At 47.7% G+C, this 22630-nt stretch overlaps 1 protein-coding gene and 1 long non-coding RNA gene across 2 annotated transcripts in view; one reads left to right on the top strand and one right to left on the bottom strand.

The window, feature by feature from the left end:
• The window catches only part of scaf4a (SR-related CTD-associated factor 4a), a 54466-nt gene extending 32058 nt beyond the window's left edge, over positions 1-22408 (top strand). The window contains exons 12-21 of the mRNA XM_045688908.1: positions 204-406; positions 1579-1679; positions 2426-2539; positions 2749-2905; positions 11187-11302; positions 13433-13628; positions 14233-14337; positions 17009-17074; positions 20716-21253; positions 22369-22408. Coding sequence (XP_045544864.1) covers positions 204-406; positions 1579-1679; positions 2426-2539; positions 2749-2905; positions 11187-11302; positions 13433-13628; positions 14233-14337; positions 17009-17074; positions 20716-21253; positions 22369-22408 — 1636 coding nt within the window. The remainder of the gene's footprint in view (positions 1-203; positions 407-1578; positions 1680-2425; positions 2540-2748; positions 2906-11186; positions 11303-13432; positions 13629-14232; positions 14338-17008; positions 17075-20715; positions 21254-22368) is intronic.
• LOC123725212 (uncharacterized) lies at positions 18443-18948 on the bottom strand. The gene is made up of 3 exons (XR_006757731.1): positions 18876-18948; positions 18686-18737; positions 18443-18495 (listed from the first exon to the last, which is right to left on the bottom strand). It is a non-coding gene; the product is annotated as an uncharacterized lncRNA (long non-coding RNA).
• Positions 22409-22630: the final 222 nt, after the last annotated feature.

A 22630-nucleotide genomic window follows, 5' to 3' on the forward strand; every position in this document is an offset into this window, starting at 1 on the left:
CGCAAATTACAAAATCTACCCGCATTTGGCGGGAGTTAATTTCCAGATTTTTTTTCTCCCCCGATACAAAATGTCCAAGATAAGATAACATCCTCTCCAGACCTTGTGCTGTTGCCTAGCTTACGTTGCTCCAAGGTGTGGGATTTCCGACGCCAGCCAAGCAGTAATATACCTGTATGTGATTTGTGTCTGTCTCTCTCTAGGTCTCCTAAGAGGAGACGGTCGCGGTCCAACTCTAGAACACAACGGTCCAGAAACAGACGCTCTCGTTCACGGTCCAGAGACCGTCGCAGACACTCCCCACGGTCACGCTCCCAGGAACGCAGGGAGAGAGAGAAGGAGAAGGAGAAAGAGAGGGATAGACGGCAGAAAGGATTGCCACAGCCCAAGGCAGACACGCTGAGCGGTGAGACAACTCTCTCTCTTCACCTAGTCAGTCTATGTCATGGAAGGAGCAGGTGTTCTTAATATTTTGTATATTTTTATGTTACATACATACATACATACATACATACATACATACATACATACCGTAATTTCCGGACTGTAAGCCGCAACTTTTTTCCCAGGCTTTGAACCTCGCGGCTTAAACAATGATGCGGCTAATATATGGATTTTTCCCGCTTTCAATTTTTTTTTTTTTTAAAAACCACATTCTGTCACCTGCTCAGTTTTTGGGCGGCATGAAGCTTTCATTAGACCAATGAAATTGCCGAACGGGTTAAGGTCAAACAACTTTTTTGTTTACTGTTTAGATTGAGAGCGCTCTCAAACTTCCCATCATTCTGATTACGGTAGTCATTTTGTCACCCTCATCATGGCAAAGACACGGAGAAATGCATATGATGCAGCTTTCAAGTTGAAGGCGATTGATCTGGCTGTTGGAAAAGGAAATAGAGCTGCTGCACGGGAGCTTAGTCTTAATGAGTCGATAAGACGTTGGAAACAGCAGCGTGAGGAATTGACTCAGTGGAAAAAGACAACTAAAGCTTACTGCTAATTATTTATTTTTTGTTACAAGTGTGTTTCGTTAAAGCCTATTTATTTTTGTTACAAGCCGTGTTTCGTTAAAGCCTGTGTAAAGTTCATTTGTTTCAATGTACCGGTAGGCACCTGTACATTGCGGCTTATAGACATGTGCGGCTTATTTATGTTCAAAATAATATATATTTTTTAATTCAGTGGGTGCGGCTTATATTCAGGTGCGCTCAATAGTCCGGAAATTACTATATATATATATATATATTTTTTTTTACAATTGGTTCCTTTTCCAATGTGTATCACTGTCACATAATCTGTCATTATTTCCCCCTCTCTCTCTCTGTCTCTCTCTCTCTCTTTCTTTCCCTGTCTCTCTCTCTCTCCCTGTCTCTCTCTCTCTCTCCCTGTCTCTCTCTCTCTCTCTCTCTCTCTCCCTGTCTCTCTCTCTCTCTCTCTCTCCCTGTCTCTCTCTCTCCCTGTCTCTCTCTCTCCCTGTCTCTCTCCCTGTCTCTCTCTCTCTCTCTCTCTCTCCTCTCTCTCTCTCTCTCTCTCTCTCTCCCTGTCTCTCTCTCTCCCTGTCTCTCCCCGCTCCTCCAGTGTGTAGTACCACTCTGTGGGTGGGTCAGTTGGACAAGAGAACACAGCAGCAGGACGTAGCCTGTCTACTGGAGGAGTTTGGCCAGATCGACTCCATCAACGTACGTTTAGTGTGTGTGTGTGTGTGTGTGTGTTTAAACCACACACTGACTCTTTAGGTTGCTCTTAAATAATTCAAATTTAGAATCTCTGATTTCTTGTGCCAATATCTTCTAATTCACCTGGTAAGCTCCTTCCTCTCTCCTCCTTCTCACCTCTCCCCCCTCCTCTCCTCTCCCCCTCTCTCCTTTCTCTCCCCTCTCTCCTTTCTCTCCCCTCTCTCCTTTCTCTCCCCTCTCTCCTTTCTCTCCCCTCTCTCTCCTCTCCCCCCCTCTCTCCTCTCCTCTCTCTCCTTTCTCTCCCCTCCTCTCCTCTCCCCCCTCTCCTTTCTCTCCTCCCTCCTCTCCTCTCCCCCTCTTCTCTCCTCCCTCCTCTCCTCCCCTCCTCTCCTCCCCCCTCTCCTCTCCTCCCCCTCTCCTCTCCTCCCCCTCTTCTCTCCTCCCCCCTCTCCTCTCCTCCCCCTCTTCTCTCCTCCCCCTCTCTCTCTCCTCCTCCCTCTTCTCTCCTCCCCCTCTTCTCTCCTCCCCTCTCTCCTCTCCCTTCTCCCTCCTCCCTCTTCTCTCCTCCCTCTTCTCTCCTCCCTTCCCTTCTCTCCTCCCTCCTCTTCTTTCCTCCCTTCTCCCTCTCCTCCCTCCTCTTCTCTCCTCCCTCCTCTCTCTCCTTCTCTCCTCTCTCTCCTCTCCCCCTCCTCTTCTCTCCCCCTCCTCCTCTCCTCCTCCCCTCTCCTCCCTCCTCTCCCATCCCTCAGATGATTCCTCCTCGAGGTTGTGCCTACATCGTGATGGTCCACAGACAGGATGCGTTCAGAGCTCTGCAGAAACTCAGCAGAGGATCCTACAAAGTCAACCAGAAAGCCATCAAGGTATGTGGGCTCTGTTAGAATAAAGGGCCCGTTTCCTGGACACAGATTAAGCCTTGTCCTAGACATCCTAAAAAGCAAGTTCAATTAAGTGCTTCTTAGTTTATGACTAGGCTAAGTCTGTGTCCGGGAAACCGGCCATCAATGTATGAAAGTAAATATGAATATTGATTTAATTGAATATGTATATTATTGTCTCTCCTCGTCCCCAGATTGCGTGGGCATTGAATAAAGGTATCAAGGCAGAGTTGAAGCAGTACTGGGATGTGGAGCTCGGCGTTACCTTCATCCCCTGGTCTAAGATACGACAGGACCAGATAGAGGACATCAGAGAAGGAGGGACGCTGGACCCAGACACACTGGACCCAGGTAATAACACACACACTGGACCCAGACACACTGGACCCAGGTAATAACACACACTGGACCCAGGCACACTGGACCCAGGCAATAACACACACTGGACCCAGGCACACTGGACCCAGGTAATAACACACACTGGACCCAGACACACTGGACCCAGGTAATAACACACACTGGACCCAGACACACTGAACCCAGGTAATAACACACACTGGACCCAGGTAATAACACACACTGGACCCAGACACACTGAACCCAGGTAATAACACACACTGGACCCAGGTAATAACACACACTGGACCCAGACACACTGGACCCAGACAATAACACACACTGGACCCAGGTAATAACACACACTGGACCCAGACACACTGGACCCAGGTAATAACACACACTGGACCCAGGTAATAACACACACTGGACCCAGGTAATAACACACACTGGACCCAGACACACTGGACCCAGACAATAACACACACTGGACCCAGGTAATAACACACACTGGACCCAGGTAATAACACACACTGGACCCAGGTAATAACACACACTGGACCCAGGTAATAAAACACACTGGACCCAGACACACTGGACCCAGGTAATAACACACACTGGACCCAGGTAATAACACACACTGGACCCAGACACACTGGACCCAGACAATAACACACACTGGACCCTGTTAATAACACACTGGACCCAGGTAATAACACACTGGACCCAGACACACTGGACCCAGGTAATAACACACACTGGACCCTGGTAATAACACACTGGACCCAGGTAATAACACACTGGACCCAGACACACTGGACCCAGACACACTGGACCCAGGTAATAACACACACTGGACCCAGGTAATAACACACACTGGACCCAGACACACTGGACCCAGGTAATAACACACACTGGACCCAGGTAATAACACACACTGGACCCAGACACACTGGACCCAGGTAATTTATTTATTTCACCTTTATTTAACCAGGTAGGCTAGTTGAGAACAAGTTCTCATTTACAATTGCGACCTGGCCAAGATAAAGCAAAGCAGTTCGACAACATACAACAACACAGAGTTACACATGGAGTAAAACAACATACAATCAATGATGCAGTAGAATTTTTTTTACAAAAAATAAGACTATATACAATGTGAGCAAATGATGTGAGATAAGGGAGGTAAAGGCAAAAAAATGCCATGGTGGCAAAGTAAATAAAGTATAGCAAGAAAAACACTGGAATGGTAGATTTGTAGTTTGAAGAAAGTTCAGAGATAAAATATAAATAATGGGGTGCAAAGGAGCAAAATAAATAAAATAAATAAATAAAGTAGAAGAGGTAGTAGTTTGGGCTAAATTATAGATGGGCTATGTACAGGTGCAGTGATCTGTGAGCTGCTCTGACAGCTGGTGCTTAAAGCTAGTGAGGGAGATAAGTGTTTCCAGTTTCAGAGATTTTTGTAGTTCGTTCCAGTCATTGGCAGCAGAGAACTGGAAGGAGAGGCGGCCGAAGGAGGAATTGGCTTTGGGGGTGACCAGAGAGATATACCTGCTGGAGCGCGTGCTATAGGTGGGTGCTGCTATGGTGACCAGTGAGCGGAGATAAGGGGGGACTTTACCTAGCAGGGTCTTGTAGATGACCTGGAGCCAATGTGTTTGGCGACGATTATGAAGCGAAGGCCAGCCAACGAGAGCGTACAGGTCGCAGTGGTGGGTAGTATATGGGGCTTTGGTGACAAAACGGATGGCACTGTGATAGACTGCATCCAGCTTGTTGAGTAGGGTATTGGAAGCTATTTTGTAAATGACATCGCCGAAGTCGAGGATTGGTAGGATGGTCAGTTTTACGAGGGTATGTTTGGCAGCATGAGTGAAGGATGCTTTGTTGCGAAATAGGAAGCCAATTCGAGATTTCACTTTGGATTGGAGATGATTGATGTGAGTCTGGAAGGAGAGTTTACAGTCTAACCAGACACCTAGGTATTTGTAGTTGTCCACAAATTCTAAGTTAGAACCGTCCAGAGAAGTGATGCTGGACAGGCGGGCAGGTGCAGGCAGCGATCGGTTGAAGAGCATGCATTTAGTTTTACTTGTGTTTAGGAGCAGTTGGAGACCACGGAAGGAGAGTTGAATGGCATTGAAGCTCGTCTGGAGGGTTGTTAACAGAGTGTCCAAAGAAGGGCCAGAAGTGTACAGAATGGTGTCGTCTGCGTAGAGGTGGATCAGAGATTCACCAGCAGCAAGAGCGACATCATTTATGTATACAGAGAAAAGAGTTGGCCCAAGAATTGAACCCTGTGGTACCCCCATAGAGACTGCCAGAGGTCCAGACAGTAGGCCCTCCGATTTGACACACTGAACTCTGTCAGAGAAGTAGTTGGTGAACCAGGCGACGCAATCGTTTGAGAAACCAAGGCTACTGAGTCTGCCGATGAGGATGTGGTGATTAACAGAGTCAAAAGCTTTGGCCAGGTCAATGAATACGGCAGCACAGTATTGTTTCTTATCGATGGCGGTTACGATGTCGTTTAGGACCTTGAGCGTGGCTGAGGTGCACCCATGACCAGCTCTGAAACCAGATTGCATAGCGGAGAGGGTGCGGTGGGATTCGAAATGGTCGGGAATCTGTTTGTTGACTTGGCTTTCGAAGACCTTAGAAAGGCAGGGTAGGATGGATATAGGTCTGTAGCAATTTGGGTCAAGAGTGTCACCTCCTTTGAAGAGGGGGATGACAGCAGCTGCTTTCCAATCTATGGGAATCTCAGACGACACGAGAGGTTGAACAGGCTAGTAATAGGGGTTGCAATAATTTCAGCAGATAATTTTAGAAAGAAAGGGTCCAGATTGTCAAGCCCAGCTGATTTGTAGGGGTCCAGATTTTGCAGCTCTTTCAGAACATCAGCTGAATGGATTTGGGAGAAGGAGAAATGGGGGAGGCTTGGGCGAGTAGCTGTGGGGGGTGCAGTGCCGTTGAATGCAGTAGGGGTAGTTATGTGGAAAGCATGGCCAGCCGTAGAAAAATGCTTATTGAAATTCTCAATTATAGTGGGCTTATCGGTGGTGACAGTGTTTCCTATCCTCAGTGCAGTGGGCAGCTGGGAGGAGGTGTTCTTATTCTCCATGGACTTTACAATGTCCCAGAACTTTTTAGAGTTGGAGTTGCACGAAGCGAATTTCTGTTTGAAAAAGCTAGCCTTGGCGTTTCTAACTGCCTGTGTGTATTGGTTTCTAACTTCCCTAAAAAGTTGCATATCGCGGGGGCAGTTCGATGCTAATGCAGAACGCCACAGGATATTTTTGTGTTGGTTAAGGGCAGTCAGGTCTGGAGAGAACCAAGGGCTATATCTGTTCCTGGTTCTAAATTTCTTGAAAGGGGCATGCTTATTTAAGATGGAGAGGAAGGCATTTAAAAAAAATAACCAGGCATCCTCTACTGACGGGATGAGGTCAATATCCTTCCAGGATACCAGGGCCAGGTCGATTAGAAAGGCTTGCTCGTTGAAATGTTTCAGGGAGCGTTTGACAGTGATGAGTGGAGGTCGTTTGACCACTGACCCATTACGGGTGCAGGCAATGAGGCAGTGATCGCTGAGATCTTGGTTGAAAACAGCAGAGGTGTATTTAGAGGGCACGTTGGTTAGGATGATATCTATGAGGGTGCCAGTGTTTGCGGCTTTGGGGTTGTACCTGGTGGGTTCATTAATAATTTGTGTGAGATTGAGGGCATCAAGCTTGGATTGTAGGATGGCTGGGGTGTTAAGCATGTCCCAGTTTAGGTCACCTAGTAGCACGAGCTCTGAAGATAGATGGAGGGCAATCAGTTCACATATGGTGTCCAGAGCACAACTAGGGGCCGAGGGGGGTCTATAGCAGGCGGCAACGGTGAGAGACTTGTTTTTGGAGAGGTGGATTTTTAAAAGTAGAAGTTCAAATTGTTTGGGTACAGACCTGGATAGCAGGACAGAACTCTGCAGGCAATCTCTGCAGTAGATTGCAACACCGCCCCCTTTGGTCGTTTTATCTTGTCTGAAAACGTTGTAGTTAGGGATGAAGATTTCTGATTTTTGGTGGACTTCCTAAGCCAAGATTCAGACACAGCTAGGACATCCGGGTTGGCGGAGTGTGCTAAAGCAGTGAATAAAACAAACTTAGGGAGGAGGCTTCTAATGTTAACATGCATGAAACCAAGGTTATTACGGTTACAGAAGTCATCAAAAGAGAGCGCCTGGGGAGTAGGAGTGGAGCCAGGCACTGCAGGGCCTGGATTCACCTCTACATCCCCAGAGGAGCAGAGAAGAATAAGTATGAGGGTACGGCTAAAAGCTATAAGAATTGGTCATCTGTGACGTCCAGAATAGAGAGAAAAAGGAGCAGGTTTCTGGGGGCGAAAAAATAGCTTCAAGGTATAATGTACAGACAAAGGTATGGTGGGATGTGAGTACAGAGGAGGTAAACCTAGGCATTTAGTGATTATGAGAGAGATATTGTCTCTAGAAACATCATTGAAACCAGAAGATGTCATAGCATGTGTGGGTGGAGGAACTGAGAGGTTGGATAAGGTATAATGAGCAGGGCTAGAGGCTCTACAGTGAAATAAGCCAATAAACACTAACCAGAACAGCAATGGAGAAGGCATATTGACATTAAGGAGAGGCATGCTTAGCCGAGTGATCAAAGGGTCCAGTGAGATTCAGACAGCTAGCCGGGCCATAGGTAGCAAGCTGGTGGAAGATGGGAGGGAGGTCTGTTTTAACACACACTGGACCCAGGTAATAACACACACTGGACCCAGGTAATAACACACACTGGACCCAGACACACTGGACCCAGGTAATAACACACACACTGGACCCAGGTAATAACACACACTGGTCCCAGGTAATAACACACACTGGACCCAGGTAATAACACACACTGGACCCAGGTAATAACACACACTGGACCCAGGTAATAACACACACTGGACCCAGACACACTGGACCCAGGTAATAACACACACTGGACCCAGACACACTGGACCCAGACAATAACACACACACTGGACCCAGGTAATAACACACACTGGACCCAGACACACTGGACCCAGGTAATAACACACACTGGACCCAGACACACTGGACCCAGACACACTGGACCCAGGCACACTGGACCCAGGTAATAACACACACTGGGGTCGTGAGACACACTGAACCCAGACACACTGGACCCAGGTAATAACACACACTGGACCCAGGTAATAACACACACTGGACCCAGATAATAACACACACTGGACCCAGACACACTGGACCCAGGTAATAACACACACTGGACCCAGGTAATAACACACACTGGACCCAGGTAATAACACACTGGACCCAGACACACTGGACCCAGACACACTGGACCCAGACACACTGAACCCAGACACACTGGACCCAGACTCACTGGACCCAGGTAATTACACACACTGGACCCAGGTAATAACACACACTGGACCCAGGTAATAACACACACTGGACCCAGACACACTGGACCCAGACACACTGGACCCAGACACACTGGACCCAGACACACTGGACCCAGGTAATAACACACACTGGACCCAGGTAATTACACACACTGGACCCAGGTAATACACACACTGAACCCAGTAACACACACTGGACCCAGACACACTGGACCCAGGTAATAACACACACTGGACCCAGACACACTGGACCCAGGTAATAACACACACTGGACCCAGAACACACTGGACCCAGGCAATAACACACACTGGACCCAGACACACTGGACCCAGTCACACACTGGACCCAGGCACACTGAACCCAGGTAATAACACACACTGGACCCAGACTCACTGGACCCAGGTAATAACACACATTGGACCCAGGTAATTACACACACTGGACCCAGGAAATAACACACACTGGACCCAGACACACTGGACCCAGGTAATAACACACACTGGACCCAGGTAATAACACACACTGGACCCAGGTAATAACACACACTGGACCCAGACACACTGGACCCAGACAATAACACACTGGACCCAGACACACTGGACCCAGACACACTGTACCCAGACACATTGGACCCAGGTAATAAAACACATTGGACCCAGGTAATAAAACACACTGGACCCAGGTAATAACACACACTGGACCCAGACACACTAGACCCAGGTAATAACACAGACTGGACCCAGACACACTGGACCCAGGTAATAACACACACTGGACCCAGGTAATAACACACACTGGACCCAGGTAATAACACACTGAACCCAGACATTAACACACTGAACCCAGACACACTGGACCCAGACACACTGGACCCAGGTAATAACACACACTGAACCCAGACACACTGAACCCAGACACACTGGACCCAGGTTATAAAACACACTGGACCCAGGTTATAAAACACAATGGACCCAGGTAATAACACACACTGGACCCAGGTAATAACACACACTGAACCCAGACACACTGGACCCAGACACACTGGACCCAGGTAATAACACACACTAGACCCAGGTAATAACACACACTGAACCCACACACACTGGACCCAGACACACTGGACCCAGGTAATAACTCACACTGGACCCAGACACACTGGACCCAGACACACTGGACCCAGGTAATAACACACACTGGACCCAGACACACTGGACCCAGGTAATAACACACACTGGACCCAGACACACTGGACCCAGGTAATAACACACACTGCACCCAGACACACTGCACCCAGACACACTGGACCCAGGTAATAAAACACACTGGACCCAGGTAATAACACACACTGGACCCAGACACACTGGACCCAGACACACTGGACCCAGACAATAAAACACACTGGACCCAGGTAATGACACACACTGGACCCACACACACTGAACCCAGGTAATAACACACACTGGACCCAGACACACTGGACCCAGGTAATAACTCACACTGGACCCAGACACACTGGACCCAGACACACTGGACCCAGACACACTGGACCCAGGTAATAACACACACTGGACCCAGACACACTGGACCCAGGTAATAAAACACACCTGACCCAGACACACTGGACCCAGACACACTGGACCCAGACACACTGGACCCAGGTAATAACACACACTGCACCCAGACACACTGGACCCAGGTAATAAAACACACTGGACCCAGGTAATAACACACACTGGACCCAGACACACTGGACCCAGACAATAAAACACACTGGACCCAGGTAATAACACACACTGGACCCACACACACTGAACCCAGGTAATAACACACACTGGACCCAGGTAATAACACACACTCCGACCCAGATACACTGGACCCAGGTAATAACACACACTGGACCCAGACCCACTGGACCCAGGTAATAACACACACTGGACCCAGGCAATAACACACACTGGACCCAGACACACTGGACCCAGGTAATAACACACACTGGACCCAGGTAATAACACACACTGGACCCAGACACACTGGACCCAGGTAATAACACACACTGGACCCAGACACACTGGACCCAGACAATAACACACACTGGACCCAGGTAATAACACACACTGGACCCAGGTAATAACACACACTGGACCCAGACACACTGGACCCAGACACACTGGACCCAGGTAATAACACACACTGGACCCAGGTAATAACACACACTGGACCCAGACCCACTGGACCCAGGTAATAACACACACTGGACCCAGGTAATAACACACACTGGACCCAGGTAATAACACACACTGGACCCAGGTAATAACACACACTGGACCCAGACACACTGGACCCAGGTAATAACACACACTGGACCCAGACACACTGGACCCAGACACACTGAACCCAGGTAATAACACACACCTGGGCCATGTTCGGTACTAAAATGTTCTGGAATTTTACAGATAGAAATACCACAAATAGAACCAAAATGATTCCTTATTTTACATGTCTACGTGGTGTCTATTTCTATCTGAACGTTCCAAAACGTTGGGTCCTGCTGAACGCACCCCCAGGTAAACACAAAACCGAACACACCTTCCTGCAAGCTTATACACAGCAGTCTTAAGACTCAGCGACATGACGAGCAGCACCACAGATATCGAGATGAACGTGATGCAAGACTTCATTCTCACACAGATTATCTGCACCTGTTTACAGGTGTGTTTTTCACGCTGCTACAACGTGGCGGCTACGGGGCCAAAACGGCAGACAAGTTTTGCCTTGCGGTTCAATGCTCTCTCACACATAGACACACACACACAGTCTGACCAGGTGTCCCTTGTTTGACAGAGTGGAGGAGTGTTCAGAACAACCAGGAGACACCAGAGGAGTTCAGACAAAATGGCCGCTCTGAGCCGTTAGCCACGGTGGAGGACACAGCTGGGACCGCACCTGTAGCCACTCCGGTATTTTTACTTTATATTTTAGTTTGTTCTCTTTTTTTTATACATACCTATGCTTATCTCCCAAGCCTGGGCTCTTCCTCAGTGGGCTCACACAGTTTTCAGATTCTGTATGGAACCCTATTCCCTATATAGTGCACTACTTTAGACCAGAGTCCTATGGCACCCTATTCCCTATATATACTGCTCAAAAAAATAAAGGGAACACTTAAATAACACATCCTAGATCTGAATGAAAGAAATAATCTTATTAAATACTTTTTTCTTTACATAGTTGAATGTGCTGACAACAAAATCACACAAAAATAATCAATGGAAATCCAATTTAATCAACCCATGGAGGTCTGGATTTGGAGTCACACTCAAAATTAAAGTGGAAAACCACACTACAGGCTGATCCAACTTTGATGTAATGTCCTTAAAACAAGTCAAAATGAGGCTCAGTAGTGTGTGTGGCCTCCACGTGCCTGTATGACCTCCCTACAACGCCTGGGCATGCTCCTGATGAGGTGGCGCATGGTCTCCTGAGGGATCTCCTCCCAGACCTGGACTAAAGCATCAGCCAACTCCTGGACAGTCTGTGGTGCAACGTGGCGTTGGTGGATGGAGCGAGACATGATGTCCCAGATGTGCTCAATTGGATTCAGGTCTGGGGAACGGGCGGGCCAGTCCATAGCATCAATGCCTTCCTCTTGCAGGAACTGCTGACACACTCCAGCCACATGAGGTCTAGCATTGTCTTGCATTAGGAGGAACCCAGGGCCAACCGCACCAGCATATGGTCTCACAAGGGGTCTGAGGATCTCATCTCGGTACCTAATGGCAGTCAGGCTACCTCTGGCGAGCACATGGAGGGCTGTGCGGCCCCCCAAAGAAATGCCACCCCACACCATGACTGACCTATCGCCAAACCGGTCATGCTGGAGGATGTTGCAGGCAGCAGAACGTTCTCCACGGCGTCTCCAGACTCTGTCACGTCTGTCATGTGCTCAGTGTGAACCTGCTTTCATCTGTGAAGAGCACAGGGCACCAGTGGCGAATTTGCCAATCTTGGTGTTCTCTGGCAAATGTCAAACGTCCTGCATGGTGTTGGGCTGTAAGCACAACCCCCACCTGTGGACGTCGGGCCCTCATACCACCCTCATGGAGTCTGTTTCTGACCGTTTGAGCAGACACATGCACATTTGTGGCCTGCTGGAGGTCATTTTGCAGGGCTCTGGCAGTGCTTCTCCTGCTCCTCCTTGCACAAAGGCAGAGGTAGCGGTCCTGCTGCTGGGTTGTTGCCCTCCTACGGCCTCCTCCACGTATCCTGATGTACTGGCCTGTCTCCTGGTAGCGCCTCCATGCTCTGGACAATACGCTGACAGACACAGCAAACCTTCTTGCCACAGCTCGCATTGATGTGCCATCCTGGATGAGCTGCACTACCTGAGCCACTTGTGTGGGTTGTAGACTCCGTCTCATGCTACCACTAGAGTGAAAGCACCGCCAGCATTCAAAAGTGACCAAAACATCAGCCAGGAAGCATAGGAACTGAGAAGTTGTCTGTGGTCCCCACCTGCAGAACCACTCCTTTATTGGGGGTGTCTTGCTTATTGCCTATAATTTCCACCTGTTGTCTATTCCATTTGCACAACAGCATGTGAAATGTATTGTCAATCAGTGTTGCTTCCTAAGTGGACAGTTTGATTTCACAGAAGTGTGATTGACTTGGAGTTACATTGTGTTGTTTAAGTGTTCCCTTTATTTTTTTGAGCAGTGTATAATGCACTACTTTAGACCAGAGCCCTATGGCACCCAATTCCCTATATAGTGCACTACTTTAGACCAGAGCCCTATGGTACCCTATTCCCTATATAGTGCACTACTTTAGACCAGAGCCCTATGGCACCCTATTCCCTATATAGAGTGCACTACTTTAGACCAGAGCCCTATGGTACCCTATTCCCTATATAGTGCACTACTTTAGACCAGAGCCCTATGGCACCCTATTCCCTATATATAGTGCACTACTTTAGACCGGAGTCCTCTCCAATATTTTGTGAATAGGGTGCCATTTTAGTGGGTTCCACTTGGGTCAATCTACAACCCTCAGTCTAACAGGCACCTCCCTCGTGGTCTCCTCTACCCCAGGTACATCCGGTACAGGTACAGTCCATGGGAGGTGTAGGTTCTCTCCAGCAGCACCCCTCCTTCCCCCCTGGCCCTCCTGGTGGTCCCCCCATGGGCCTGCCTCCCCCTTCCTTCCCCCCTGGTGTCCCACCCGGACCTCCTCCGTCCTTCATGAGACCGGGGCCAAGGTTCAACCCCATGCAGATGATGCCACCAGGTAACACTACAAGATATCGCTCTATCAAAACCTTTCTCTATCAAAACATCTCTGTCTCGATATCTCTCTATCAAGATCTCTCTCTCTCAAGACATCTCTCTATCAAAACATGTCTCTATCTCTCTATCAAAACATCTGTCTCGATATCTCTCTATCAAGATCTCTCTCTATCAAGACATCTCTCTATCAAAACATGTCTCTATCTCTCTATCAAAACATCTGTCTCGATATCTCTATCAAGATCTCTCTCTCTCTCAAGACATCTCTCTATCAAAACATCTCTCTATCTTTCTCTATCAAAACATCTGTCTCGATATCTCTATCAAGATCTCTCTCTATCAAAACATCTGTCTCTATCTCTCTATCAAGATATCTCTCTCTCTCTCAAGACATCTCTCTATCAAAACATCTGTCTCTATCTATCTCTCTATCAAGATAGCTCTCTCTCTCTTCTCTCTCCCTCTATTTCAATCACTCATTCTCAAACACATCTATCTATCTATCTACTGTATCTATATAAAGCTGTCCATCTCACAAGCCTGAGTCTTTCTCTCTCCTCTCTAATAGTACTGTTTCTCTCTCTCTCTCTCTCTCTCTCCGCCAGGTTTCCTTCCGCCTGGGTCGATGCCCCTGGGCCCCTCTGGCCCCCCTCCCTCAGCAGCAGGAGGTGTAGGGGTAGTTGAGCTTTCTCTGGATCCAGCCGGCCTGGGTTTGTAACCTTAACCAGAGATAATAGTAGAATAGTCCTTTACTAAAGGTTGTAGAGTAAGAGGACAGAGTAGGTTGGGAAGGGCGGAGAGAGTAGGTTGGGAAGGGCGGAGAGAGTAGGTTGGGAAGGGCGGAGAGAGTAGGTTGGGAAGGGCGGAGAGAGTAGGTTGGGGAGGGCGGAGAGTGTAGGTTGGGGAGGGCGGAGAGTGTAGGTTGGGAAGGGCGGAGAGTGTAGGTTGGGGAGGGCGGAGAGAGTAGGTTGGGAAGGGCGGAGAGAGTAGGTTGGGGAGGGCGGACAGAGTAGGTTGGGAAAGGCGGAGAGAGTAGGTTGGGGAGGGCGGAGAGAGTAGGTTGGGGAGGGCGGAGAGAGTAGGTTGGGGAGGGCGGACAGAGTAGGTTGGGAAGGGCGGAGAGAGTAGGTTGGGAAGGGCGGAGAGAGTAGGTTGGGGAGGGCGGAGAGAGTAGGTTGGGGAGGGCGGAGAGAGTAGGTTGGGGAGGGCGGAGAGAGTAGGTTGGGGAGGGCGGAGAGAGTAGGTTGGGGAGGGCGGAGAGTGTAGGTTGGGGAGGGCGGAGAGAGTAGGTTGGGGAGGGCGGAGAGAGTAGGTTGGGGAGGGCGGAGAGTGTAGGTTGGGAAGGGCGGAGAGTGTAGGTTGGGAAGGGCGGAGAGTGTAGGTTGGGAAGGGCGGAGAGAGTAGGTTGGGAAGGGCGGAGAGAGTAGGTTGGGAAGGGCGGAGAGAGTAGGTTGGGGAGGGCGGAGAGAGTAGGTTGGGGAGGGCGGAGAGAGTAGGTTGGGGAGAGCAGGGAGAGAGTAGGTTGGGGAGAGCAGGGAGAGAGTAGGTTGGGGAGAGCGGAGAGAGTAGGTTGGGGAGGGCGGAGAGAGTAGGTTGGGAAGGGCGGAGAGAGTAGGTTGGGAAGGGCGGAGAGAGTAGGTTGGGAAGGGCGGAGAGAGTAGGTTGGGAAGGGCGGAGTGTAGGTTGGGGAGGCGGAGAGAGTAGGTTGGGGAGGGCGGAGAGAGTAGGTTGGGAAGGGCGGAGAGAGTAGGTTGGGGAGGGCGGAGAGAGTAGGTTGGGGAGGGCGGAGAGAGTAGGTTGGGGAGGGCGGAGAGAGTAGGTTGGGGAGGGCGGAGAGAGTAGGTTGGGGAGGGCGGAGAGAGTAGGTTGGGAAGGGCGGAGAGAGTAGGTTGGGAAGGGCGGAGAGAGTAGGTTGGGAAGGGCGGAGAGTGTAGGTTGGGGAGGGCGTCCCACCCGCGGTACAGCCAGTGAAATAGCAGGGCGGCAAATTCAAAACAACAAAAATCTCATAATTCAAATTTCTCAAACATACAAGTATTTTACACCATTTTAAAGATAAGATTCTCCTTAATCTAACCACAGTGTCTGATTTCAAAAAGGCTTTACGGCGAAAGCAAAACATTTAGATTATGTTAGGACATCACCTTGACAAGAAAAACCACACAGCCATTTTCCAAGCAAGGAGAGGCGTCACAAAAACCAGAAATACAGCTAAAATTAATCACTAACCTTTGATGATCTTCATCAGATGACACCCCCAGGACTCAATGTTACAAAATACATGAATGTTTTGTTCGATAAAGTTCATATTTATATCCATAAACCCCATTTTACATTGGCGCGTTATGTTCAGAAAATGTATTCCCACCAAAACGTCCGGTGAATGAGCACATCAATTTACAAAAATGCTCATCATAAACGTTGATAAACTTTACAACAGTTATTGAAAGAATTATAGATGTACTACTCCTTAATGCAACCGCTGTGTCAGATTTTAAAATAGCTTTTTGGCGAAAGCACATTTTTTTCAATATTCTGAGTACAGAGCTCAACCATCAAAGCAAGCTATACAGTTACCCGCCAAGTTCTGGAGTCAACTAAATTAGTATTATAAATCTTCCCTTACCTTTGCTGATCTTCGTCGGAATGCACTCCCAAGACTCCCACTTCCACAAGAATTTTGTTATTTTTTTCGAAATACTCCATATTTATGTCCAAATACCTCCGTTTTCTTTGCGCGTTCAGGTCACTAATCCAAAGGCATAACGCGAGAGCGCAGAACCAGAGATGAAAAGTCAAATAGTTCCATTACCGTTCATAGAAACATGTCAAACGATGTTTACAATCAATCCTTAGGGTCTTTTTAACATAAAATGTTGATAATATTCCAACCGGACAATAGCGTATTCATTACAGAGGGAAAAAGGAGGAGAGGCGTGCCAATGTGCCCGCGCAGTAAACAACTCACTGGTCCCAGGCAGTCCACTGATTGACTGAGCTCCTATTCTCTGCCCAGTAACAGTAGACGGATTAAACAAGTTTCTAAAGGCTGTTGACAGCCAATGGAAGCCTTAGGAAGTGCAAAATGACCCCACAGACACTGTAGTTTGAATAGGGATTAGATAGAACTACAACTCACTTCCTGGTTGGATTTCTTCTCAGGTTTTTGCCTGCCATATGAGTTCTGTTATACTCACAGACATCATTCAAACAGTTTTAGAAACTTCAGAGTGTTTTCTATCCAAATCTACTAATAATATGCATATCCTACGTTCTGAGCCCGAGTAGTAGGCAGTTTAATTTGGGCACGTCATTCATCCGAATTTCCGAATACTGCCCCCGTCACTAAAAAGTTAAGGAGTAAATATGTGTTTTGCACAGCATGGAGTCCTGAGCGAACCTCTGTGGAAGACAAGGACCACACATACCAGCACAGCGGACTGCCATGTTAGTCACTAGTAGTCTAGTAGTTACCTGGTAGATGTTTATCAGACCATGTTACTGTCACTAGTAGTCTAGTAGTTAACTGGTAGATGTTTATCAGACCATGTTAGTGTCACTAGTAGTTACCTGGTAGATGTTTATCAGACCATGTTAGTGTCACTAGTAGTTATCTGGTAGATGTTTATCAGACCATGTTAGTCACTAGTAGTCTAGTAGTTACCTGGTAGATGTTTATCAGACCATGTTAGTCACTAGTAGTTACCTGGTAGATGTTTATCAGACCATGTTACTGTCACTAGTAGTCTAGTAGTTAACTGGTAGATGTTTATCAGACCATGTTAGTGTCACTAGTAGTCTAGTAGTTAACTGGTAGATGTTTATCAGACCATGTTAGTCACTAGTAGTCTAGTAGTTACCTGGTAGATGTTTATCAGACCATGTTAGTCACTAGTAGTCTAGTAGTTATCTGGTAGATGTTTATCAGACCATGTTACTGTCACTAGTAGTCTAGTAGTTACCTGGTAGATGTTTATCAGACCATGTTAGTCACTAGTAGTCACCTGGTAGATGTTTATCAGACCATGTTACTGTCACTAGTAGTCTAGTAGTTAACTGGTAGATGTTTATCAGACCATGTTAGTGTCACTAGTAGTTACCTGGTAGATGTTTATCAGACCATGTTAGTGTCACTAGTAGTTACCTGGTAGATGTTTATCAGACCATGTTAGTCACTAGTAGTCTAGTAGTTACCTGGTAGATGTTTATCAGACCATGTTAGTCACTAGTAGTCTAGTAGTTACCTGGTAGATGTTTATCAGACCATGTTAGTGTCACTAGTAGTTACCTGGTAGATGTTTATCAGACCATGTTAGTCACTAGTAGTCTAGTAGTTACCTGGTAGATGTTTATCAGACCATGTTAGTGTCACTAGTAGTCTAGTAGTTAACTGGTAGATGTTTATCAGACCATGTTACTGTCACTAGTAGTTACCTGGTAGATGTTTATCAGACCATGTTAGTCACTAGTAGTCTAGTAGTTAACTGGTAGATGTTTATCAGACCATGTTAGTGTCACTAGTAGTTACCTGGTAGATGTTTATCAGACCATGTTACTGTCACTAGTAGTCTAGTAGTTACCTGGTAGATGTTTATCAGACCATGTTACTGTCACTAGTAGTCTAGTAGTTACCTGGTAAATGTTTATCAGACCATGTTAGTGTCACTAGTAGTTACCTGGTAGATGTTTATCAGACCATGTTAGTCACTAGTAGTTACCTGGTAGATGTTTATCAGACCATGTTAGTCACTAGTAGTCTAGTAGTTACCTGGTAGATGTTTATCAGACCATGTTAGTCACTAGTAGTCTAGTAGTTACCTGGTAGATGTTTAGCAGACCATGTTAGTCACTAGTAGTCTAGTAGTTACCTGGTAAATGTTTATCAGACCATGTTAGTGTCACTAGTAGTTACCTGGTAGATGTTTATCAGACCATGTTAGTGTCACTAGTAGTCTAGTAGTTACCTGGTAGATGTTTATCAGACCATGTTACTGTCACTAGTAGTTACCTGGTAAATGTTTATCAGACCATGTTAGTCACTAGTAGTCTAGTAGTTACCTGGTAGATGTTTATCAGACCATGTTACTGTCACTAGTAGTCTAGTAGTTAACTGGTAGATGTTTATCAGACCATGTTAGTGTCACTAGTAGTTACCTGGTAGATGTTTATCAGAACATGTTAGTCACTAGTAGTCTAGTAGTTAACTGGTAGATGTTTATCAGACCATGTTAGTGTCACTAGTAGTTACCTGGTAGATGTTTATCAGACCATGTTAGTGTCACTAGTAGTTACCTGGTAGATGTTTATCAGACCATGTTAGTCACTAGTAGTCTAGTAGTTAACTGGTAGATGTTTATCAGACCATGTTAGTGTCACTAGTAGTCTAGTAGTTAACTGGTAGATGTTTATCAGACCATGTTAGTGTCACTAGTAGTTACCTGGTAGATGTTTATCAGACCATGTTAGTCACTAGTAGTCTAGTAGTTAACTGGTAGATGTTTATCAGACCATGTTAGTGTCACTAGTAGTTACCTGGTAGATGTTTATCAGACCATGTTAGTGTCACTAGTAGTCTAGTAGTTACCTGGTAGATGTTTATCAGACCATGTTACTGTCACTAGTAGTTACCTGGTAAATGTTTATCAGACCATGTTAGTCACTAGTAGTCTAGTAGTTACCTGGTAGATGTTTATCAGACCATGTTACTGTCACTAGTAGTCTAGTAGTTAACTGGTAGATGTTTATCAGACCATGTTAGTGTCACTAGTAGTTACCTGGTAGATGTTTATCAGACCATGTTAGTGTCACTAGTAGTTACCTGGTAGATGTTTATCAGACCATGTTAGTCACTAGTAGTCTAGTAGTTACCTGGTAGATGTTTATCAGACCATGTTAGTGTCACTAGTAGTCTAGTAGTTAACTGGTAGATGTTTATCAGACCATGTTAGTCACTAGTAGTCTAGTAGTTACCTGGTAGATGTTTATCAGACCATGTTAGTGTCACTAGTAGTTACCTGGTAGATGTTTATCAGACCATGTTAGTCACTAGTAGTCTAGTAGTTACCTGGTAGATGTTTATCAGACCATGTTAGTCACTAGTAGTCTAGTAGTTACCTGGTAGATGTTTATCAGACCATGTTAGTGTCACTAGTAGTTACCTGGTAGATGTTTATCAGACCATGTTACTGTCTCTACTAGTCTAGTAGTTACCTGGTAAATGTTTATCAGACCATGTTAGTCACTAGTAGTCTAGTAGTTACCTGGTAGATGTTTATCAGACCATGTTAGTCACTAGTAGTCTAGTAGTTACCTGGTAGATGTTTATCAGACCATGTTACTGTCACTAGTAGTCTAGTAGTTAACTGGTAGATGTTTATCAGACCATGTTAGTGTCACTAGTAGTTACCTGGTAGATGTTTATCAGACCATGTTAGTGTCACTAGTAGTTACCTGGTAGATGTTTATCAGACCATGTTAGTCACTAGTAGTCTAGTAGTTATCTGGTAGATGTTTATCAGACCATGTTAGTCACTAGTAGTCTAGTAGTTACCTGGTAGATGTTTATCAGACCATGTTAGTCACTAGTAGTCTAGTAGTCACCTGGTAGATGTTTATCAGACCATGTTACTGTCACTAGTAGTCTAGTAGTTAACTGGTAGATGTTTATCAGACCATGTTAGTGTCACTAGTAGTTACCTGGTAGATGTTTATCAGACCATGTTAGTCACTAGTAGTCTAGTAGTTAACTGGTAGATGTTTATCAGACCATGTTAGTGTCACTAGTAGTTACCTGGTAGATGTTTATCAGACCATGTTAGTGTCACTAGTAGTTACCTGGTAGATGTTTATCAGACCATGTTAGTCACTAGTAGTCTAGTAGTTACCTGGTAGATGTTTATCAGACCATGTTAGTGTCACTAGTAGTCTAGTAGTTATCTGGTAGATGTTTATCAGACCATGTTACTGTCACTAGTAGTTACCTGGTAGATGTTTATCAGACCATGTTACTGTCACTAGTAGTTACCTGGTAGATGTTTATCAGAACATGTATATTAAAGCTGTATTCTCTGTCTCTGTTCCCTCATCAGGTAACCAGGTGCCTGGTCCTCCAGGGGGCTCACCAGGCGGTCCCATCCCACTGTCTGGAGGTCTTCTTGGGGCTCGCCCCGGCATGATCCCCCTCCAGCGCCCCCCAGTCCACTCTCCTGGTCCGGTCCTCCCCCCACCTCACATGCAGCGCTTCCCTCCTCCCCACGGTGGCCCACATGGCCCCCACCCCCCTCGGGGCCCCCCCCACCACAACATGCCACCCCAGATGATGCCCCCCAACAGGGGCCCCCACCCTCACATGATGCACCACGATGGCCCTCCTCCGCCGCCCGGGGGCCCACGGGGGTTTGGGATGGGCATGCCCCCTTCCCATCCCATGAGGGGTCCCTTCCCTCCCCACGGGCCCCTCCCTGGGGGGCCCCCACCACCCTTCATGAGGGGGGGCCCTCGAGGGCCAGATGGGCCGGAGGAGATTGAGGGGAGGGGGCCCTTCAGGGGGGAGAGACCTGGGTTTAGGGACAGAGATCCAGACAGGGAGAGAGAGAGGGACTGGGAGAGGGATAGAGAGAGGGAGAGGTTTGGTGGAGGGGGGAGGCGGTTTGGGGACGGAGGGAGAGAAGGCGGAGGAGGATGGGGAGAAAGGATGGAGGGAAGGGAAAGGTTTGGCGGGTGGCAGGAGGATGGGGGAGAGCCGAGAGGAGGGGGAGGGTGGGAGAGAGATAGAGACAGGCGGGACTGGAGAGAGAGACGAAGCAGTCCTGATGGAGAGAGGGAGCGAGGGAGAGGAGGAGACGGAGGAGAGACTGAGCGCGGAAGGAGTGCAGGAGGAGAGAGGGAACGAGGTAGGGGAACAGAGGTAGGGGAGAGGGGGAGAGGAGAGGTAGGAGAAAGGGGTTTGGGAGAGAGGGGTCGAGGTAGAGGAGAGGTAGGAGAGAGGGGTGTAGGAGAGAGGGGTAGAGGAGAGATAGGAGAGAGGGGTAGAGGAGAGATAGGAGAGAGGGGTAGAGGAGAGATAGGAGAGAGGGGTAGAGGAGAGATAGGAGAAAGGGGGTTGGGAGAGAGGGGGAGAGGTAGAGGAGAGGTAGGAGAGAGGGGGAGAGGTAGAGGAGAGGTAGGAGAGAGGGGTGTAGGAGAGAGGGGGAGAGGTAGAGGAGAGGTAGTAGAAAGGGGTGTAGGAGAGAGGGGGAGAGGTAGAGGAGAGGTAGTAGAAAGGGGGGTAGGAGAGAGGGGGAGAGGTAGAGGAGAGGTAGGAGAAAGGGGGGTAGGAGAAAGGGGGGTAGGAGAGAGGGGGAGAGGTAGAGGAGAGGTAGGAGAAAGGGGGGTAGGAGAAAGGGGGGTAGGAGAGAGGGGGAGAGGTAGAGGAGAGGTAGGAGAGAGGGGGCGTGGCAGGAGTGAGGGAGGAGAGGGAGAGAGGCAGAGGCGACCGAGGAACAGAGAGAGGACATCTCGTTGGGACACAGACGATCGACTAGGAGACAAAGCCGAGGTAGAACCAGAGAACGTGGAACTCAAGCTCCGGAACTCTGACGACCACAACACAGAAAACCCCCCACCTACTACTACTACTGTTGTTGCTGCTGCTACGACAGAACCCTCTACAGAACCTCCTACAGATTCTAAAGATTCCACCGTAGAACCCTTCCAATCCCAACAGAAGGTGGAATCAGAACCCTCTGGTCTCCCTGTTGAAGTGACTGCTACAGAACAGCCTGTGGTGGCGTGTGTATCTGAACCTACAAGTCAACCTCACCCCGTAGAGAAAACACAGGAGACTGAGGCAGTCATAGCCTAGTGGCTACCAAATGAAACCTTTTTATTTTTTATGTTAGCCTAGGTGCCAGTCTGTTTCTGCCTTCTTGACAACTCCTGTCACTAACTCTTTATGGAATTGTCATGTTTGGCTTGACATTTACAGCAATGGAGTTGTCAAGAGCAGAAACGGATCTGGGACCA

Source organism: Salmo salar, chromosome ssa11 (assembly GCF_905237065.1).
Source record: "Salmo salar chromosome ssa11, Ssal_v3.1, whole genome shotgun sequence".
In the NCBI taxonomy this organism is placed as follows: domain Eukaryota; kingdom Metazoa; phylum Chordata; class Actinopteri; order Salmoniformes; family Salmonidae; genus Salmo; species Salmo salar.